Below are 19,862 nucleotides of genomic sequence, written 5' to 3'. Positions count from 1 at the left end.
GGGATCGCAACCCTTGGTGTTGCCCCCGCGCCTCGCTCAGCCAGTGAGCGGGAACCGGTCTGTATGTGGGATCCGAACCCTTGGCGGGAGCGCCTCCGCACTTCCCAAGCGGCGCACTAGCGCAGTGCGCCACCGGGCCGGCCCAATTGAAACTTTTAAGTACACAAGAGACATTTGTGAAAATTAACTATGCAGTGAGCCATAAAGCAAACTCAACAAATATCAAAGGACTTGTATCATATGGACTATTTTTTCTGACTACAGTGCAGTAAAGTGCAGAAATCAATGATATGAGGATAACTTGAAGATCTCTCTATATGCCTGGAAATTGAAAACACATTTCCAAACAACTCATAAGTCAGTGTAAAATCACATTAAAATATTTTGAACTAGATAATAAAATCGAAACTTACAGGATAACTCTAAAGGGAAACTTAGGGGGAAATTTATAGTCTTAAATGACTGCAGTGGATTAAAAACTTAAAAATTAATGATCTAAGTGTCTCTTAAATAGACAAGATAAATGCAGTGAGGAAAGAAAAGAAATTAAAAAGGAAAAAAAAAAAAAAACCCAGCATATACAAACCTGGTGAAACTAGTCAAAGAAAAAAGAGAAGGCACAAATAAATATTACAACTATTAAAGACACGAAGAAATTATTAACATCTTTATGCCAATACATTTTAAATTTTAAATGAAATGGATAATTCCTAGAAAAATATAACAATCAAAATGACTCAAGAAAAGAAAGACCTTGAATAGCCTTAGAACTACTTAAGATTTGTTGTTGATTTTTAAACATTTCCACCACAAAACTAAACCACCAGGTCTCGATTGGTTTACAGGCTGAGTGCATAGATAATTCCTGTTGTATGTAAAATCTTCTGGAGAAAAAGAGACACTTGTCAACTTATGAGGGTAGTTTAACTTTGTTAGTAAAAACCAGACGGAGTTTACAAGAAAGGGAAAATCATAGGACATTCACACTGATAAATATAGATGCAAAAATACTGAACAAAATAATCAGCAAACTGAATTAATTAACCATATAGAAAAGATAATACTTCATGACCAATAAATACAAGTCTCAATTAACATTAGGAAATTGATAAATATAATTAATGGCATTAGCAGATTAAAGGAGGAAAAACATGATTACCTCAAAAGATGGAGAAACAGGATTCAACAAAACCCAGTGTCCATTTATGATGTTGCATCTTGGCAAACTGGGAACTTAGTTAACTCAGATAAAGAATATTTTCAAAAAACCTACAGCAAATATCATACTCAATGGTAAACTTTTTTTTTTGGTGGCTGGCTGGTATAGGGATCGAATCCTGGATCTTGCTGTTATCAGCACCACACTCTAACCAACTGAGTTGACCAGCCAGCCCTCAATGGTAAACTGTTATAGGTTGAGTATCCTTAATCTGAAAATCTGAAATCCTAAATGTTGCAAAATCTGAAACCTATTGAGTGCCAGCATGACGCAGCAAGTGGACAATTCCACACCTGACCTCACATAACAGGTCGCAGTCAAAACACAAGTGCACAACACAGTTTATTCAGTGTCCCCAAGGGAAAAAAAAGGCCCTCCTATGGCACAGAAAGTTCAGCTGTTGGAGAAACTGGACAGCAGTCTAAGTGTGAAACGTCATATAGAAGAGTATGGTGTTGGAATGACCATCGTATATGACCTGAAGAAATGGAGGGGTAAACTGTTGAAGTTCTGCGCTGAAAGTGATGAACAGAGTGAATAAAAAATAGAAAAACACTGCATAGAGCCAAAAATAAAGGTCTCAATTGTATATTGAAAGAGTGGCATTGAAGTGAACACATTCCACCTAATGTCATGCTGATCATGAAACAAGCAAAGATCCATCACAGTGAACTGAAGATTGAAGAGAACTGTGAACATTCAACAGGCTGGTTGCAGAAATTTAAGAGAAGACATGGCATTACATTTTTAAAGATTTGTGGTTATAAAGCATCTGCTGATCATGAAGCAGCAGAGAAATCCATTGACAAGTTTGCCAGAGTTATATTGCTGATGAAAATCTAATAGCCTGAACTATAAGTCTATAATGCTTATGAAACATCACTGTTTTGGTGTCATTGCTGCAGAAAGACACTGACAACTGCTGATGAGACATCCCCTGTAGGAATTAAGGATGCCAAGGACAGCCTAACTGTGCTGGGATGTGCTAATGTGGCAGGAATGTGCTGTGATAGGCAGAAGCTTGTGTCCTTTCTGTTTTCAAGGAGTGAATTTTTTATCAGTCTTTTATTTTGCTAACAAAACGTCATGGATCACCAGGGACATCTTTTCTGATTGGTTTCACAAACATTTTGTACCAGAAGTTCAAGCTTACTGCAGGAGAGCTGGAAAAAGTACTTTCCCGAACAGCATGCTAGCAGCAGTGAACAAAGGCATAGGTGTGGGTTTTGTTAAGGAGTTTAGCATGAAAGATACTGTTTACGCTGTTGCCAACTCTTGGCACAGTTGTGCATGCCAGGCACAGCCTCTGGCCTGCGACTATGTTCAGTGATGATAATGAACAAGGTGGTAACTTTGAAGAGTTTTGAATGCCAAGTGAGAAAAAAAATGGCTGACCCCTCACACATGCAAAAAATATACCTTCAGAGTCCATCAGTAAGCTGGATGAAGTGGATATTGAAGACTTTTTTACATCAATAATGAGGCTTCAGTTTTCCATTCATTGACCAATGGTAAATAGTTGAGATGGTTCTGAATCAGGGTGATCTATCGTGATAATAGTGATGATGAAGATGATGATGTTAACTGCAGAAAACGTGCCTTTGGTGGACAACATGGTGAAAATGTGTGGTGGACTACTGAAGGACTAGAACAGTATGCATTCATAACAGAACAAGACATCATGTCATTTTATAAAATCGAGAGAGAGACTTCTAAGACCGAAACTGTTGTTGATGAGGCAGATGACTCTGGAGGAACATTTTTAAAAGCCACTCAGCAGAATGCCTCTTTATCCCTAGAGGACCCACTTCCTAGTCCCTCAGCTGCTTCTGATGTTTATTCTCATATAAAAAAATAAAATACAGTGCACAGAAACCTTTTAATAAAAACAGCATTGTAGGTGGAGACTGAAAACCTGCAGTTTGTTGTTGCTGTCGTTTAACAGCTGATGCAGGTATTCTGATGGTACTACTGTGCTGCTTAGTTACCCTGAACACATTTTTTTTGCTATATTAATAGTATGTCATATTTTTTACTGTTAAGTACATATGTATGAATAAGTGTAAGAAAATGATTTCTTTTCAGTAGCATATAAATTATTTTGTTTTATTTTGATGGCTCACCAGTATGGGGATTTGAACCTTTGACATCCATATTATCAGCACTGCACTCTAACCATCTGAAGTAACTGGCCAGCCTGGTAACATGTAAATTCAGAATCAGGAATGATGGTGATTCTAAACAACCACGAATTGTCCTTGTAGGTGACTGAGATAGTGATACTTTTTTGCTTTCTGATGTTTCGATGTATACAAAATTTGTTTCATGCACAAAATTATTAAAAATACAATATAAAATTACCTTCAGGCTATGTGTATAAGGTGTATATGAAACATAAATGAATTTTGTGTTTAGACTTGGGTTCCCTCCCCAAGATATCTCATTATGTATATGCAAATATTCCAAAATCTGAAAAAATTTGAAATCTGAAGCACTGCTGGTCCCAAGCATTTTGGTTAAAGGATACTCAATTAGTAAAAACCTTTTCTTTAGGATCAGGAACAAGACAAGAGATGCCTGGTATTACTACTACTATTGAACATGGCACTTGGAGATACTGACTAATGTAATCAGATAAGAAAAATACAAGGATTAGAAAAGAAGAAACAAAATGTTGATATGAAACAAGTTGTTGATATGATTAACAGATTATATGATTGTCTACATAGAAAAATCTAAAATAATTTTTGATAAAGTTTTAGGACTAATAAGAGAGCTTAGTAAGGTTATTGAATGCAGAATCAATACACAGAAGTCAGTTGTTTTTGTGTGACAGCCACAAACTTAGAAAACATGATTTCTAAAAAGATATATTTACTATATCAATAAAAATATGACATAATTAATCAAACAAAAGACATGCTAGCCCTTCATGAAGACTTATGACAAACTTTATTGAAGACATGAAAGGAGAACTAAGTAACTAAAGCAGTATACCATGCTCACACATAGGAAGGCTCTATGTTAGAAAGATGTCACTTCTCCCCAACTTATCTGTAGATGTTGTAATTAAAATCCCAACAGGGTTTATGAAGTTCATAGGCTGGTTCTTATGTATGGAAGAGCAAAAGGCCGAGACTGGACAGGAACATTCCTGAAAAACTAGGTTCGGCAATGTGGCTCCCTGCATTACTAAGGATAACCAGAGGCATAGATGAACGTGTAGAAGGCCAGGGTCATACTTCCCACCAGAATCTTAGGAAGGGAGCCACATACATTAAAATAAAGACAGGGCCCATAAAGGGGAGGGCTAAAGATGATAGTTTTACCATGGTCAGGACTTAGGGAATGGCTTATTTGGGCTTTTAAAAGGCAGGAAACCAGATGCAGCCTTCTTACCAGCACTGAGTAGGCACCAGAAGGGCCCAAAGTTCTAGCACCCTGAAACCTGAATGAAATCAACTCAAAAGCCAGAGGTTCTCTAACCCAGGAATAAAAACATGCCGTTTATTTCCACCTCAGCTACCCACTTGGCTGGGAAAACAAATTTGATTTTTTTTTCTCTTTAATTGCAGACTAGTAATAAGAAAACAAACTTTAAGAAAAGGCCTTTAGACCAAAAAAATGTTTTAGAAAGAAAAAATGATTAACTGCAAATACTTTGGTTAGGTGATAGATCTGTTAAATATTGCTGAAATTTTAATCTTGTTTTAAGTAGAAGTTAATTGTTAAATTTTTGAAGGAAAAGAGAATTCAGGTTTCTTTTTCTTTTTCTTTTTTTTCTCCTCTAGGTATATACCTCCAGATAAGAGGGAAGAAAATGACCAGTCAACCCATAAGTGGATGGTATATGTCCGAGGGTCCCGTAGAGAACCCAGCATTAATCATTTTGTCAAGAAAGTTTGGTTCTTCCTTCATCCCAGCTATAAACCAAATGACCTTGTGGAAGTTAGGTAAGCACACTCGAATTATTGAACCTAAGAAGTACGGATTTATTGAAGTGGAAGAAAAGTAATTTAACTTCAGAACAGTCCCTGGAAATTCCTGTATTATTAATAATTTACTCATCATTGGCTCTTAGTCACAAAGTAGTTTTAGCTGTGGTTCCCTCTTGCAGATTACTGTCTCACTGTCAGATTGTTACCATATTAATTGTATATGCTGATTTTGCTCCCCTCTGGAAACAGCTAACCTTGTTTATATACATACAGATGCATATAAAAATGTTACTTTTTTTTATGAATATCAGCATATAACAGAATTAAAAATAAGATTCTAACATTACAGAAATATTTAATGTTGAAAGTTCCTCATGATCTTACCCTCTCATAAGTAACCCCTAATGATATTTTTTCTATGTATATACTAACCTAGTATAGTTGTTATTCCACAAAGATGAAATGATAATATATAAACTATTGTGAAATTTGCTTTTATTATTTATATGTATTCTTCACATCTTCATATGATATTACCCATCATATACACATTCATTGTATAAATGTACTGTGGAAGTGGTTGTGGGTTATTGTCAGTGAAATCTGTATCCTCTGCTTTGTTCAGAAAGTTCCCTTGGGCCGGCCTGTGGCTCACTCGGGAGAGTGTGGCACTGATAGCACCAAGGCCACGGGTTCGGATCCCATATAGGGATGGCCGGTTTGCTCACTGGGTGAGCGTGGTGCTGACAGAATGTTCCCTTTACTCCTGACTCTTAAACAAAACATGACTCTCCCAAGAACTTTGTTTCTTCTGTAGCCCTTTCACGTGGCAGCCAGTTTTTTCTCCCACGTGTCATACACCATTGTCGGGGGGTGGGATTGGTGTCTTCCTTGATCATATTTGTGGCTTCTAGACCACCTTTCCCCCTTCTCCCTAAAAAAGCTCAACTCCTCTGAAACCCCGTGTGACTGCTGCTCTTCCTTTGTTGCAGTTACCTACTAATTTCTGACATCACTCCCCTCTTTACTGATTTTCTCTCTGCCAGTACCCTTGCCGTCATTAGGACTTTGAATGCATATGGACAGTTCATCCAAAGTCTTGGTCTCTTGCTTCACTGATTTCTTCACTTTAATGATTAGGTTATTGTAGTGATGTACCACAGAATCTAAGCTGAGTAAGGAGAGAAGTGAACTGCATAAGAGCAGTGACAGTGAAAATTTGTGTGGGCAAGAAATGGAAGTCCCAGTGTAGTCAAAGAGAATAGTTCGATTAGGAATGGAGCTGGAAAGATAGGGGTTGCTGGTCAGAAAGTGAAATCCTTAGGAAGGAGATTTTTATAGGTGGTACAGTATGTTTATATTCTTCATATGGGTAATAATTATCCCACTTAGTTGATATCTCCTTTTCCTACATCTAATACCCCCTAAATTCCTACATAAACATGGACCCAGTTCTATACTCTATTAATAATATTTATTTCTGTAACAGTATTATACTATTTTAATTGTTTTGCTTTATAATAAATTCTGATATCTGATAGAGTATATTCCCCTCATTAATATTCAAAAATTTTTTCTTGACCATTCTTGAGTATATAAAGGTGTCTTCAAAAAAGTTCATGGAAAAGTTTATATTACCTTTTAATTCCATTTTTCCATACACTTACTTGTTAGTTTTTTGGTTTTTGGTGGCTGATTGGTATGGGGATCCGAACCCTTGACCTTGGTGTTATAACACTGCACTCACTGTAGGGCTGACCGGTTAGCTCACTTGGGAGAGTGTGGTGCTGACAACACCATGCTGTAACAAACTGAGCTAAGTGACCAGCCCCCAGTTTTTCCACACTTTCTGAAGTACTCTCGTATGTTTTTTCCAGATTGTTTTACAATCGAATTGTCAAGTTACAGATTGGAACTTTGCTGAAGTAATTATTAATTTTCACATTTTTTAATGATATTGAATCTTCCTCCTGTCTATCCAAGAGAATCAGTGTAGTCATTTTCTAATGCAAATGAAATTTTTTTCTTTTATTTCTTTTTAAAAGATGACCGGTAAGGGTATCTTAACCCTTGACTTGGTGTTGTCAGCACCACGCTCAGCCAGGGAGCTAACCGGCCATCCCTATGTAGGATCCAAACATGTGGCCTTGGTGTCATCAGCACCACACTCTCCCAAGTGAGCCACAGACCGGCCCTGAAATTTTTTCTTTTGTTAATTTATAAAACTTCCTTCATTGTCTTGACATATTTCACTGGATAGAGCCTCAGAAAATTGTTGATATCCTGTTTATTCTAATAGTATAGTTTAATAATGGGGCAGTTTTATTCTTTTCTTATTGAAACATAGTTGCTTGTACATATCTGTGGCATACAGCATTGAATATCAATACCTGTGTGCAATATGTGATGCTCAAATCAGGATAATTCGTATATTCAGTATTACACAATGTAATCATTTTTTGTGACCCTGCAGTTTTATTCTTAGGCTCTCAAACATTGGTGTTGAAAAGACCTTGTCTGTGATTTGGTTTAAATGTATACCTGATGCATGAAATACCTTTCAGAAATATCATAGCTAGCTCAGATCAGCCTCTCCTACAAAACCACTAGTGACCTAGACTTGTTTTCTCTGCCTGGAATACGGTCTTCCTTCCTATAGTCTGTCTTTATACACACGCATGTGTACACACACACAGTATGTGGCCATCTTTCTGAACATCTGTCCTTTCATCCTTCAAGACGTAACTCAAGGGGCTGGCCCCTGGCTCACTTGGGAGAGTGTGGTGCTAGTAACACCAAGGCCATGTTCTAAGCCCTTTATAGCTATTAACTTATCTAATGTTTACCACCGAACTGTGAAATATCCCCTCTGAGACACAGTGAGGCTGAATAACTAACTTGACAAGGTTACACGACAAATAAGTGGTAGAAAAAGGATTAAAACTCAAACAATAGGTTCCAAGGGCCGTGCATTAGCCACTGTGCTTGTCCATGTCCCCTTCCACTCTCCAGATGCACAGAGTATGGCTAGATATTGTCAGACTGCTACAGAGCATGGCAAGTTTACTTGACTTCTAAAAAAGCAACCTAAAATTGCATTACCATGCTAAGTAATTTTGTTTTTACTTTTTGGTTTTTACTTTTCTAATGTGGCTACTAGAAAATTTACAACTACACATGTGGCTTGTCATATATTGGACAGTGCTGCTCTAGAGGGTTCCTACATTTGAGCTAAATGAAACAGATGCAAAAATGTTTTGAAGAGGCTCACTAGGATGTTTTCTGGGCATCTAGCCCACTCTAGTCTCACATGTACCCATGGCAAAAATACTCCACTAGACTTCTCAAAGGCACAGGCCATGTGTTCTTCATCTTTGCAATCCCTGTATCAAGCCTGTATCAACATATTTATTGACTGTCTTGTGCCTAAAAGCAAAGTCTATGATTACAGCTTTTAGGAAGCTGGCTTGGAATTTGGGGTTAGTCTTACTTCTGTATCAAAGCACAGACATGTTTCTCACGCACCCTGAATCTCCTCATCACAGCCCATTCATTACCTGATAAAGAGAATAGGTCGATTGTGCTGTAGAAGCATCTTTTTCGTATTTGGTTCAACTGTCATGACCACCCTTAGCCAGCTTCCTAAAAGCTGTAATCATAGACTTTGCTTTTAGGCACAAGACAGTCAATAAATATGTTGATACAGGCTTGATACAGGGATTGCAAAGATGAAGAACACATGGCCTGTGCCTTTGAGAAGTCTAGTGGAGTATTTTTGCCATGGGTACATGTGAGACTAGAGTGGGCTAGATGCCCAGAAAACATCCTAGTGAGCCTCTTCAAAACATTTTTGCATCTGTTTCATTTAGCTCAAATGTAGGAACCCTCTAGAGCAGCACTGTCCAATATATGACAAGCCACATGTGTAGTTGTAAATTTTCTAGTAGCCACATTTAAAAGAGATCCTTGCTTATGTGCTTCTGTTGTTTAAAACTGCTGGAGAAATCATTTGCTGTGATCAACGACACCTCTGTTTTTATAGCAAGTGATGTAAAAGCGTACTTCAAAAAGTTCATGGAAAAATAGAATTAAAAGATAGTACAGCTCTTTTCATGAGCTTTTTTTTTGGGGGGGTGGCAGCTGGCTGGTATGGAGATCCAAACCCTTGACCTTGGTGTTACAACACAGCTCTAACCAATTGTGCTAACCAGCTAGCCCTGTATAAACTTTTTGATGTACCCTCATATATAAGTTTATTCTTACATTTACTAATTTATGTAGATGTCTCCCTTTCTAGACTTAGAGCTTCTTGATGTTTGGGACCTTGTCTTACTTGTCTTAATATCCCCAGGGTTTAGCATAGTTCCTAGCAGGTAGGAAGTGCTCATTTCATGTTTGACGTTGAGTGAATTATTGAATTAAAGAGTTGGGCCATTCCATTTGTGTCTGTGTTTGTTTGGAAGTTTTTAATCATATTAAGCAGAGATCTAACTTCTAAACAATAAACTTTCATATCCCTAGTAACACCACACAGAATCATTATAATCCCTTTTCCATGTAGCAGTTGTTGAGATATTTGAAAGCAAGCTATTGGGTCTCTTCCCATCTTCTCCAGGATGCAAATCTACATTTGTTTCAGTTGACAGTTATCTGACTTTGATTGGTGTTCCTATGCTGTCCAGGCTGTATTCCTTGACACACTCCAATTTATCTATATTCCTCTTAAAATATTATTTTTAGAACTGAACTTAAAACTCCAGATATAATAATGTAACCAATGTAAAGTAGGATAGTACTATTGACATGTGTCCTAGTTTTAATTATAACTCTTTATGATCTTTGCAGGACTCTTAAGATATTTCTTCTGTCAGGTATCTAAAGTAATTTGATGAACAGGGGAGGGCTTTTCCAGCTGCCTTGGAATTTGGGGTTAGTCTTACTTCTGTATCAAAGCACAGACATGTTTCTCACGCACCCTGAATCTCCTCATCACAGCCCATTCATTACCTGATAAAGAGAATAGGTCGATTGTGCTGTAGAAGCATCTTTTTCGTATTTGGTTCAACTGTCATGACCACCCTTAGCCAGCTTCCTAAAAGCTGTAATCATAGACTTTGCTTTTAGGCACAAGACAGTCAATAAATATGTTGATACAGGCTTGATACAGGGATTGCAAAGATGAAGAACACATGGCCTGTGCCTTTGAGAAGTCTAGTGGAGTATTTTTGCCATGGGTACATGTGAGACTAGAGTGGGCTAGATGCCCAGAAAACATCCTAGTGAGCCTCTTCAAAACATTTTTGCATCTGTTTCATTTAGCTCAAATGTAGGAACCCTCTAGAGCAGCACTGTCCAATATATGACAAGCCACATGTGTAGTTGTAAATTTTCTAGTAACCACATTAGAAAAGTAAAAACCAAAAAGTAAAAACAAAATTACTTAGCATGGTAATGCAATTTTAGGTTGCTTTTTTAGAAGTCAAGTAAACTTGCCATGCTCTGTAGCAGTCTGACAATATCTAGCCATACTCTGTGCATCTGGAGAGTGGAAGGGGACATGGACAAGCACAGTGGCTAATGCACGGCCCTTGGAACCTATTGTTTGAGTTTTAATCCTTTTTCTACCACTTATTTGTCGTGTAACCTTGTCAAGTTAGTTATTCAGCCTCACTGTGTCTCAGAGGGGATATTTCACAGTTCGGTGGTAAACATTAGATAAGTTAATAGCTATAAAGGGCTTAGAACAGTGGTTGGGTCATAGGAAACGCTGTAAGTGTTTGCTGCTGCTGCTACTGCTACTGCTGTGAGGAAACGGTGGTAAACATTAGATAAGTTAATAGCTATAAAGGGCTTAGAACAGTGGTTGGGTCATAGAAAACGCTGTAAGTGTTTGCTGCTGCTGCTACTGCTACTGCTGTGAGGAAAAGAGGTATTCATCCTGAAAAGACTCTGGAATGTTTTAGCTCTTTCATGTGGAGGAGGAATTTATTCTTTGTGATTCCAAATGGCATATCTAGAACTAACATGCAGGGGGTAGAGGAAATATTTTTATAATAGAGCTATACAGAAATGTAATGAAGAGTCTCATTAAGTAGTGAGTTCTGGGTCACTAGGCATAATCCTGAAAGACTGGTTAGCCGTTTAAATTAATTAGTAGTTGAGCAAGGAGTGATACTCCATTCTGTATTTCTGATAAAGGCTTTTTTTGTTTGTTTTTAAAACCCTGTATTCTTGTGGTTTTTCCTTCTTGGTTATTGATATATTTCATCTTCTGTATGGATTCTAGAAATATAGAAGTCTGTTTAGGGGAGACAGTCATTTTTTTGGGTGAAATAACATATCTTTTGAAGTATAAAATTTCCATAGTTAATGTCTTGTCTGTTGATAGGTCTTAGATTCCTTTTTTGGTTCCAAAAATGTGGCTATGAAGGAATTTCCTATTAGAAAGCATTGTTTCTTTTTCCTGGATTTATGCTATTTGTCTGTGTCTTCCCTGGCAGCAGCCCTTCCTGTCTGTTCACTAAAGGTTAGCCTTTAGTACATAAATTGAGGAACATATTTCATTTATTATATTCATTGTGAGAGAAATTCAATATGCAAGCAGTGTAATTGAGGCATTGCAAAATGAGTTCAGACCATCCATTTAGCTTTACTGAAATTTAAGTGACCAAACTTGCCATCAGTAGAATTTCCATTAATTACTCATCTTAATTCCACCATGTCTCTCTAGGCTCCACTTTATCTCTGGCCTTAGATCCCTTTTCAAACTGCTGTCTCAAGTCTACCTTCTCATTTGACCCCAAGCCTAAATCTATACCAACATCATGACTACTTCTCTTACCTCAGCTGGTATTCAGCTGGTTTCTTCTGCCCAGAGTAATCTAGTTTCCTTTCCTTCCTTTTCTCTCTGGTTTAGAACATATTTATTTGTTCATTTCTCTGCTTTCTAGGCTACTCTCATACTCAGGGTTTTTTCCTGTCTTGGGCTCTGCTGATAGCTCCTGGCTCTATGCTTAAGTCACATCTGTTAGATTCTTCTCGGTGTGTTCTTGGACTCTGCCCATACTGAGTTTATGTCTTTTCTTAGTTTTCCAAAAGCACATCCTGTTGAAAGTTCCTATCTCCCTGCAAGTTTGGCATCTTCTCTCATTATAGTAATTCTAAGCCAGGGATTCATAGCAAACATTTTCATTTTAAAGTTTTTCTCTCTCTTCCCCATTAACAAACCATATTGTTTTGAGTACTTAAAGATCTCTCAATTAAATTTATAAAATTGTTATTATGGAAAATTTCAAACATGTAAAAGTAAAGAGTGTAATGAACCCTCATGTCCCCATCACCAATTAATAAGTTTGCCATTCCGGTTCCATCAATTTCCCTTTTTCCCATTCACAGATTACATTGTAGCGAGAATTCTCCAGTCCAAGTAACATTCACATATATTCCCCTCTGCCCATTAAAATCATAGTCACTACTTAGGGAAGATGATAATGATCACAATTTATGATCTTTCTTTTAAGTCCTCTTAGCAGACATTTTCAAATGAATCGTCACTTTTAGATTGAGCATTTTCATGATTTATTTTGTTTTTGCCTCAGTGGAGGAGTAAATATGAGGAACTGGATTAAGGAACATATACCTCACAGCCTGTGTCTGTCAAATGCCAACTAAGGATTCTGGCTCTATAGTGTGACATTCATCAAATCACCTTAGTTCTCATCTATGAAAATGACATTAGATTATATGGTCTAAGTGTCTTAGCTTTAAGCATTCAGTAGTTGAAAGTTTGAGTTGAATTTTTCTTTTATAATTTAGCATTTTAGCAAAATTCAGTATGTTGATTTAGCTTCAAATGAGGAAACCTGAATGATTTTCAGAATGACGTGAATTTCTAATTTATCCATTATGAGAAAACTTTTTCTCTCTAGGATGAGAGAACGAACATGGATGAATGTGTTACTGTTTGCTTTTCTCTAGAGAGCCTCCTTTTCACCTGACCAGAAGAGGCTGGGGTGAATTTCCTGTCAGAGTTCAAGTTCACTTTAAGGACAGCCAGAACAAGCGGATAGATATCATACATAATCTGAAGGTATTGTAACAGAACATTGCTTCCCAGAAGTGAAATCTGTTTTTACCAGCTATTTGAAGTGGTAGTGTTAGGTCTTCTGAGAGAAGTGGCCATGGATAGTGGAAGGAGGATAATTTTTTTGAGTGGTATTATGCCTATTTCTACAACACTTCTTTGTTCTCTGAAGGTTAAGGAGGAGTCACTTTACAGCACAATGTATGTTCTTTAGAAAAATGAACTCACTGGTCAGGTAATCAGAAGACTTGAATCTATCAGACCTCACCATTAATGTTGAGGCTTGGGACTGTTATTGCAATCTTTTTTTAAAAATCTATTTACTTTTCTATAAAATAAGGCAAATAATAATCCTTGTCTGTTTAAAGGATATGTTTATCTCATAAGGATAAAGATAGAAGTAAACAGGTTTTGGAAATTAAAAAGTACTAAATAAGGTTGTAACACTTGAAATCCTTCGCTGATATATTCCCGTGGTTTATTATGCAGACATTACAAATTATTTTTTATGAAATATTTTCTGTACATGGGGAAAACTAGTATGATAATAAGTGAAAAGCAGAATGTTAAACTGCATGCATGTGAGGTCAACCACGATTTCAAAAAGGTAGAAAAAATACTGAAGAAATATACCAAAATATTGGAGTAATTGAAATAATGACATTGTGGGCAATTTCCCCTTCCCTTTTTTGTTTTTTAAAATATTTTTGCAGTTTTATATAACAAACATTTAACTTTTGTAATTGGAAGACAGACTATTTCTTAATGCCTGCCTAAGCCCTCTTTATAGTAGGTTTCATATACATATTCTGTGATGCAATTCTAATACTGTACATCTTCCAATGCACCTCTACTTTTTGGTTTATTACATTGTTCCCATTAATGGTTCCCAAAATTGAACTAAATAAAGCTGAGTACATCTGTAGAATTCCTTTTTCATTTTTTTCCTTTGTTCTACAAATGTACCTCTTTCAACCTTAAGTTATGCCGAAACTTGCCTTCCATTGATGATAGATGGCACTGCTTAACTTAATGTTTAAGTTATTTTCTAGAGATTGCTGTAAGAATAGATTGTCTTCTGACCTCAGAGAAGAGCTGAAACCAAATAAAGAGTATACAGCCACTTTGTTCAGAAGGGTAGAATACTGTTCCATTACTTAGAAGAAGGTCTAAAATAGTTTTTGTTTTTCCTTTTATCTTATTTTAAGCATCGCACATACCATCTTATGTTGGGCTGGGCTTAGCCCTAATCCCTAAAATAAAGGGAATTGTTTACATAGTTCTCACATATTATATTGTGCATATCATTAAAGAGTTCCTGGTGGAAGATTATATGAGACAGTACTTAAAAATGACAGTAAAGTATTTCTTATCAGTTTTTCTGGAAAACAAAATTTTACTATTTTGTTCTGTGTTGGCCTTGAGACAGACACCAGTGTTGATGCCATGTGACTTTTAGTTGTACTGGAGTATCGTTTTCCCTGTCATTTCTGGGTTAACTCTCAGAGCCATCTTTGATTCTTCCCTCTTTGTTGTAAATATTTGTTCAGTTGCAGCTCATTATTCTGTCTTCATAATCTTTTTTACATTCTACCCTCTGTCCTCTGACTATTGCTAGGCTATTATTCTACTGTCTCCTGATCGGCTTCTTTAATCCATCCCCCCCGCACTATTCAGGGCTCTTCACATGTTGGCTCAACATATTTCCCTAAATTATCCCGCACTAATCCCCTGCTTGAACATCCCACTCCAATGGTGTCAGTCTATTCATGTCCTGGAAATGCCTTGGGCCTTCTTCCCATGTGTCTTTTTTTCATGCTCTTCCTCTCCTGGAATGCTTGTTTGAATTCTTTCCATTCTTCAAGTTACTATGTAACTTTTCCTGGCTATTTAAGCCCGCAGTAAACTCTGTATTCTGAAATTCTGTAGTACTTAACAATGTATATTGTATACTGTAAATGTTACATTAAGTATTAAATACTTTCAGTGTTAGAGTTTTGTTAAAGTTCCTAAAATGTGTGAAGTTTCCATATCCTGCATCTCTGACGGGTCGTCATTTAACCTCTCCCCAATCATCACCATGGTGCGCAGCACCTCCCAAGACAACAGATTGACCCATTTAGTAAATAGACTTTTGGAAGGTTTGTTCAAAATTTACCTAAAACTGTGGTTGTTAGAAAAAAAAATCTTGCTTCCATTCATCCTGTTTGATTTCTGAAATAGTACAGAACAAGACTTTGTTTTATCATATAAGAATGCTAAAAATGTTTGATGACAGGCTTCATGTCTCTCAAGTCATTTCTTCTCCAGGCTAAACCTATTCCTGTAACATTTCTTGTATGCTTTATTTTTGAGATCCTCTTGCTGTTTTGATAACAGGTCTGTTTTATCAATGTCCCTCTTACAATTTGGTCCCTAGAATGAAACATGCCAGTGCAGATTACAGAGAGACTGTTATTTCTGTGCTCTGAAAGATGAGAAAATGGATGTAACTTAAAATTGACTATATCTTTTTAGCAGTCATACTGTTGTCTGACATTTAAATTTTAAAACTCCAGATCTCTTCAGTGGAACTACTATCAATCCATCCTGTGTTTATGAACACTAAATCTCATGACTGGCTGAGTTGTTCTCTCTGTGTTGGCTAGTGAGGAACTCAGCCAGACTTGATGTCTACCTCTTTGCAAGCCTTTAAAACCTTGTATTTACTAACCTATTGCTGGCTTATTTTTTTTTTCCTCTATTTTTCCTTTCCTTTCTTCCCAGCTTAACCATTTTTTACCCATTAATCTTACTGTAAAATGTTTATATTGGTAAGCTATCACAAATCCTTTTTTTAAAATGGTAGGGTATAAATTTAAAAACAGGAATAAGATACTTAACCTCTTTCTATGTAATTGTAACCTCTTTTGTTTATATTATTAACATTCCCTCAGTTTATACTTCTTTGTTCAAAAATGGATTGTTCTTTATGCCAAGATTTCAAATAATTAGCGTTGCCTGTACTGCCTAGGTTATCATTCTTTTTTTTTAGAGCTTTGTAAATATACCCTAAATATATAGTGGCGTTGTTACACTACATGTGTATTTTTATAGCTGTCATTTAAAATATTTTTACACAGTCTTTGTAAACATCATCTAAGTGGCTGCATAATACTTTATAAATTGATGGCCCATGGTTTGCTTAAGCATTCCTCTCTTACTAGACATTTATATTGTTTTTAGTTTGTGGTTATAGATAATGCTGCAGTAAACATCTTTTTTGTGTAAAATTTCCTCCATTGTTAGATTGTCCTTAGAATAATTTTCTAAAAGTGTATAATTAATGTTAAAACATGTAATTACTATATGTCCGAGGTTTTTATTTATTTTACTGAATTTTTTTCTCCCAGAAAATTGAGGATTTTTGTTGAAGTGATGAATTAATAGTTTACATTATGAAAAAGTAGATTTTATGGTATGAAGACTTGTGGTGAAAGGGATTTTAGATAACATTGTATCCTAAGATTTTTAAGTAAGTACAATAAAATTTAAGACTCTCCCTTTTGTCTTTCAATAGCTGGATAGAACTTACACTGGCTTACAGACTCTTGGAGCAGAGACGGTAGGTTTTTTCTACAGTATTATTTGGGAACAAATAGGATAAAAATTGGTTTTCATTTTTAATTAGGAAGAAAATGAGTGTTCGATTTTTAAAAAGCTGATCTCTCCCACCCCATTTTTTTTGTTTTTATAATTGTGGTTAAAAAACACATAACATAAAATTTATCATCTTAACCGTTTTTCAGTGTATAGTTCAATGGCATTAAGTACAAGGTACTTCAAAAAGTTCATGGACAGATTTGTATTATCTTTTACTTTTGTTTTTTCATGAGCTTTTTGAAGTACCCTCGTACATTCACATTGTTGTGCTGCCATCACCACAGTCCATCTCCGGAACTCTTTTTCATCTTGCAAAACTGAAACTCTGTACCCATTAAACAGAAACTCCCCATTCTTTCCTCCTTCCAGCCCCTGGCAGCCACTATCCTACTTTCTTTTCTTTTCTTTTTAATTTTATCATTACAGAATGTAAACATTTTTTGTGGCCTTTTACCAATTTCTCCCTAATCACCATTCTACTTTCTGTCTCCATGAATTTGACTGCTCTAATACCTCATGTAAGTAGAATCATATAGTATATGCCTATTCACTTAGCATAATATCCTCAAGGTTCATCCATATTGTAGCATGTGTCAGAATTTCCTTCCTTTTTTTTTGTCTTTTTCCGTGTCCGGCAACGGATCGCAACCCTCAGTGTCGCCCCCGCACCGGACCAGGACCGGCAACGGGATCGCAACCCTCGGTGTTGCTCCCGCGCCTCGCTCAGCCAGTGAGCGGGAACCGGTCTGTATGTGGGATCCGAACCCTCGGCGGGAGCGCCACCGCGCTTCCCAAGCAGCGCACTATAGCAGTGCGCCACCGGGCCGGCCCGAATTTCCTTCCTTTTTAAGGCTGAAAAATACCACATTGTATTTTGTTTATACACTTATCCATCAATGGCTGCTTGGGCTGTTTCCACCTTTTGGCTACTGTAAATAATGCTGTGAACATGGGTATACAAATATCTGATCAAGTTTCTGCTCTCAATTATTTGGGGTATATACCTGGAAGTAGAATTGGTGAGTCATGTGGTAATTCTATTTTTAGTTCTTTCCATGGCAGCTGCACCATTTTATGTTCTCACCAACAGTGTACAAGTGTTCCAATTTCTCCACGTCTTCCCCAACACTTCTTGTTTTCTGGGGTTTTTTGTTTTATTTTGTTTTTGTTTTTTTATAGTAGCTATCCTAATGGTTGTGAAGTGGTATCTTTCCTGGATGCTGAGTGATGTTGAGCATTTTTTCATATGACTGTTGGCCTTTTGTATATCTTCTTTAGAGAAATGCCTGCTTAGCTCTTTTGCCCATTTTTTGATTGGGTTGCTTGTTTTTTTCTTGTAAAGTTGTTTGAGTTCTTTATATATTCTGGATATTAGTCCTTTGTTGGATGTGTATTTTGCAAATATTTTCTCCCACTCTGTTGGCTGTCTTTTAGCTCTGTTAATTGTTTCTTTTGCTGTGCAGAAGCTTTTTAGTTTGATATAGTCCCATTTGTTTATTTTTCCTTTGGTTGCCCATGCTTTTGGGGTCATATTCATGAAGTCTGTGCCCAGCCCTATTTGCTGAAGCAGGAGATTGAAACTAGACCCATACCTCTCACCATATACTAAAATCAACTCAAAATGGATTAAGGATTTAAATATACACCCCGAAACAATAAAACTTATTAAGATAAGTCCTTTAGTTCTTGAGACTGAAATTGCCTTGGAAGTGTCATTAGAGTATTGTTTTTGGACTGGACCTGAGCTTTCTGTGACATTGATGGCAGATTCATGAGTCCAATTATTGCCCCATTGTATAGGTAGTGGATGTTGAACTCCATCGGCATTCCCTTGGAGAAGACTACATTTATCCTCAGTCCTCCGAGTCAGACATCTCTGATGCCCCTCCATCTTTGCCTTTGACCATTCCAGCCCCAGTGAAAGCTTCTTCACCAATAAAGCAGTCACATGAGCCAGCTCCTGATACCTCTGTGGAGAAAGGTAATGCAGCATTTTTCCTTGTATGGAGTCATTCTGGGGCATTCCTTTTCTCATTTGTGTAATATGATACTGAACTGCCTTCAGAGTCCTAGAGTGTATGGAAAATAAATTTTCCATAAATAAGCATGCTGCCTCTACCACACAGTTCCATGATGAAAATAGCCAAATCTCTACTCAGAAAAAATTTTTTCCATAAAGTTCTACCAACATTTTATAAAATGCAAAAGACAGTAAAAAGCATTAGATTTTTATTCTTTGATAATTATAATGGTTTCTTCTAACATTACTGGAAGACTTTCTGGTTCAGCCTCTGATTGTGTGAATAAGAAACTTGAATATTAAATATCTAATCTTATAGAAAATAAAATAAAAGACTCATCATTAATAGATGTATGTTGACCATGGTGATTTTTTCATTTAATAAGTGTATAAATATGTATTTAAATATTTACATGTATAAGCATATAAGGTATAAAAATGATTCCAAATGCTGATAATTTCCTAAGTCAATACTTTAAGTGTTCTGTTACTTTTAGTTCTTTTATAAAATCTCAACTTTTTTCCTCCTTAATTTCAATTGCATCTTCTTTATGGGCATTTAATAAGATAGGAAATGTTAGATTAAGTGAATGCTTTCTTTTTGAGTTTTTCCTCACCTCTAAACAGTTTTTTGATTCATTTATTAAAAATGGAGGAACATAATGAACATGTATTCTTTGGGCCGGCCCGTGGCTCATTCGGGAGAGTGTGGTGCTGATAACACCAAGGCCACAGGTTTGGATCCCATATAGGGATGGCTGGTTAGCTCACTGGGTGAGTGTGGTGCTGACAACACCAAGTCAAGGGTTAAGATCGCCTTACCGGTCATCTTTTTTAAAAAAAAAGAACATGTGGGCCAGCCCGGTGGCGCACTGGATAGTGCGCCGCTTGGGAAGAGCGGCGGCGCTCCCGACCCCGGGGTCGGGGCCCCCCACCCGAACCACTCCCACCCCCCCGCCG

At 36.9% G+C, this 19,862-nt stretch overlaps 1 protein-coding gene across 1 annotated transcript in view; it reads left to right on the top strand.

The window, feature by feature from the left end:
• YEATS2 (YEATS domain containing 2) overlaps positions 1-19,862 on the top strand; it is a 108,470-nt gene that overhangs the window by 37,204 nt on the left and 51,404 nt on the right. Inside the window, exons 7-10 of the mRNA XM_008574212.1 lie at positions 5,011-5,172; positions 13,135-13,246; positions 16,800-16,844; positions 18,683-18,863. Coding sequence (XP_008572434.1) covers positions 5,011-5,172; positions 13,135-13,246; positions 16,800-16,844; positions 18,683-18,863 — 500 coding nt within the window. The remainder of the gene's footprint in view (positions 1-5,010; positions 5,173-13,134; positions 13,247-16,799; positions 16,845-18,682; positions 18,864-19,862) is intronic.

Source organism: Galeopterus variegatus, unplaced genomic scaffold (assembly GCF_000696425.1).
Source record: "Galeopterus variegatus unplaced genomic scaffold, G_variegatus-3.0.2 Scaffold1013, whole genome shotgun sequence".
Classification (NCBI taxonomy): Eukaryota; Metazoa; Chordata; class Mammalia; order Dermoptera; family Cynocephalidae; genus Galeopterus; species Galeopterus variegatus.
The sequence above is the reverse complement of the archived record's forward strand: the minus strand, read 5'-3'. Positions and strand labels throughout refer to the sequence as shown.